This window comes from Tupaia chinensis, unplaced genomic scaffold (genome assembly GCF_000334495.1).
Source record: "Tupaia chinensis unplaced genomic scaffold, TupChi_1.0 Scaffold000096_1, whole genome shotgun sequence".
Taxonomy (NCBI): domain Eukaryota; kingdom Metazoa; phylum Chordata; class Mammalia; order Scandentia; family Tupaiidae; genus Tupaia; species Tupaia belangeri.
This window is the reverse complement of record NW_006159558.1, coordinates 5024509-5026593: the sequence shown is the minus strand read 5'-3', so window position 1 is coordinate 5026593 and position 2085 is coordinate 5024509. Positions and strand designations below refer to the sequence as shown.

At 42.9% G+C, this 2085-nt stretch overlaps 1 protein-coding gene across 1 annotated transcript in view; it reads left to right on the top strand.

Annotated features, from left to right (window-relative positions):
• ADCY2 (adenylate cyclase 2) overlaps nt 1-2085 on the top strand; it is a 393152-nt gene that overhangs the window by 363284 nt on the left and 27783 nt on the right. Inside the window, exon 20 of the mRNA XM_014585843.1 lies at nt 1384-1542. Within this exon, the coding sequence (XP_014441329.1) occupies nt 1384-1542 (159 nt within the window). The remainder of the gene's footprint in view (nt 1-1383; nt 1543-2085) is intronic.

Below are 2085 nucleotides of genomic sequence, written 5' to 3'. Positions count from 1 at the left end.
CCAGCACCATTTGCTGAAGAGGTTTTCCTTTTCCCACTGGATTGACTGGTACCCCTTGTCAAAAATCAGTTGACTGTATGTTTGGGAATTTAGTTCTGGAGACTCTATTCTGTTCCATTGGTCCATACGTCTATTTCTGTGCCAGTGTCCTGCCATTTTGATTACCACAGCTTTGTAGTATATTTTTGGGTCAGGGAATGAGATGCTGCGTACTCCACTCTTCTTGTGAAGAATTGCTTTGGCAATTCGGAGTCTTTTATGATCCCAGACAAATTTTATGATTGTCTTTTCTAGATCTATGAAGAATGTGTTTGGTACTTTGATTGGCATTGCATTAAATATGTAGATTAATTTGGGTAGAATTGCCATTTTGATTATATTAATTCTTCCAATCCAGGAACATGAGATGTCCTTCCACTTTTTTGTGTCATTTTTTTAAAATATCAATTTGTGCTCGAGAGGTTATTGAGTTGTGTGAGTGTGAGTGTGTGTGTGTATGTTGTTTCAGTGTGTGCTGCTGTGTATTTCATCAAACCAGCAAAATGAAACCAAACCCTGCCCTGAGTTCTTCTCTGTATTTCCCTGGCAGTAGCTTACTCTCAGGGCTGCCATACACCCTCTCTATTGAGCCTTTCTGCTGTGAGAGGGTTTGTTCAAGACTGTTTTATTCCACTAAAATATTTACGTCAGAGAAGGCACAACATGATATTGAGAACAAAAGAACCCTTTTTCACTAAATGGGCTTATCATTTCTACAGTGTCAATAATAATTGGTTTAAAATGATATTTTACTCCATTATAAAGCATGAAAATACGTGCTTTCACTAGTAGGCCCTAGCTTTATTAAATGCTATCAAAATGTACTTTTGTCTACCTATCATGGCATTCTCTAAGTAGGATGCAGCTCCGAGGGAGAAGGAAATCCATACTTATAATGAATACTTAATTACATAATTGATTAATTGATGGTAAGGGAAAACTGGAGAAACTACCACAAATGAGCTCTGTTGTCTTTAAGTGCCGATCATTGCACAAACACCATCTCTATTCATGTATTTTCCTTTTTCATTTGTTTATCACCTACATTTTAGCATGCCTCTTTTTATAACCATCCTCCATGAACTCTGCAAGTGGCTTGCAACCTGCAGTGTCCCCAGCTTCCCTGTTCCTGCCGCCAGCTCCTACTGGCTTTTTTGCAAATCCATGTCAGAGATTGATTGACAGACATTTGGTGGGGGAGAACAGAGGGCTTTGTAGGGAGGGCAGCAATTCTGTTCGGGGTTCTTTTTATGGTTTTATTCTTTTATTTTCTCTTTAAAACCTTGACTCTCTGGCAGGACAAGATGCCTATTGTTTCTTCACCTCTGTGTCCTCTTGTAACAGAATGAATATTACTGTAGGTTAGACTTCTTATGGAAGAACAAGTTCAAAAAAGAGCGGGAGGAGATAGAGACGATGGAGAACCTGAACCGCGTGCTGCTGGAGAACGTGCTTCCTGCGCACGTGGCGGAGCACTTCCTGGCCAGGAGCCTGAAGAACGAGGTCAGAGGGGGGCTTGGGGCCAGGGGGTGTGGTGGACAAGGGGTGGACGCTTTGGCGATGACTTAGATGCTGTGACACCCGCCTGTTCAAAGTGTCCGAGGTTGGCCTGGATTGTTCAGCTTTTGAGAGGGTACGGGCTGGTCTCAGAGACACCGATGGTGAAGACCAAGTTAGAATCACCCACCCTGGGGACCAGCAGATGGCATAATGGTTACATCACTGGACATCCATGTAGGTGACCATGGTTCAAGTCCTCAGCCTGGTGACTTAAAACTCATTCCAGGCACATGTACATGTGTTCCCAAGATCCCTAGAGAAGAATGGAGAAGAAGGGATTGGGGCATGACCATACTCCCTTGGGGGTGATTTCTTGCTTTATGTCTCTCTGTCTGTCTTGCTGGTGAGCGCATGTGCTCTACAGGAAAAAATCTGTTAAAAAAAAAAAAAATTCACCTCTACTGTCCAAGCATGAGTTGCTCCCCCACTTTAAATGGAAAGTCTGAGTGTGTTTTGAGGCATGGAGTGGCCGCCCTCCTCCCTTCA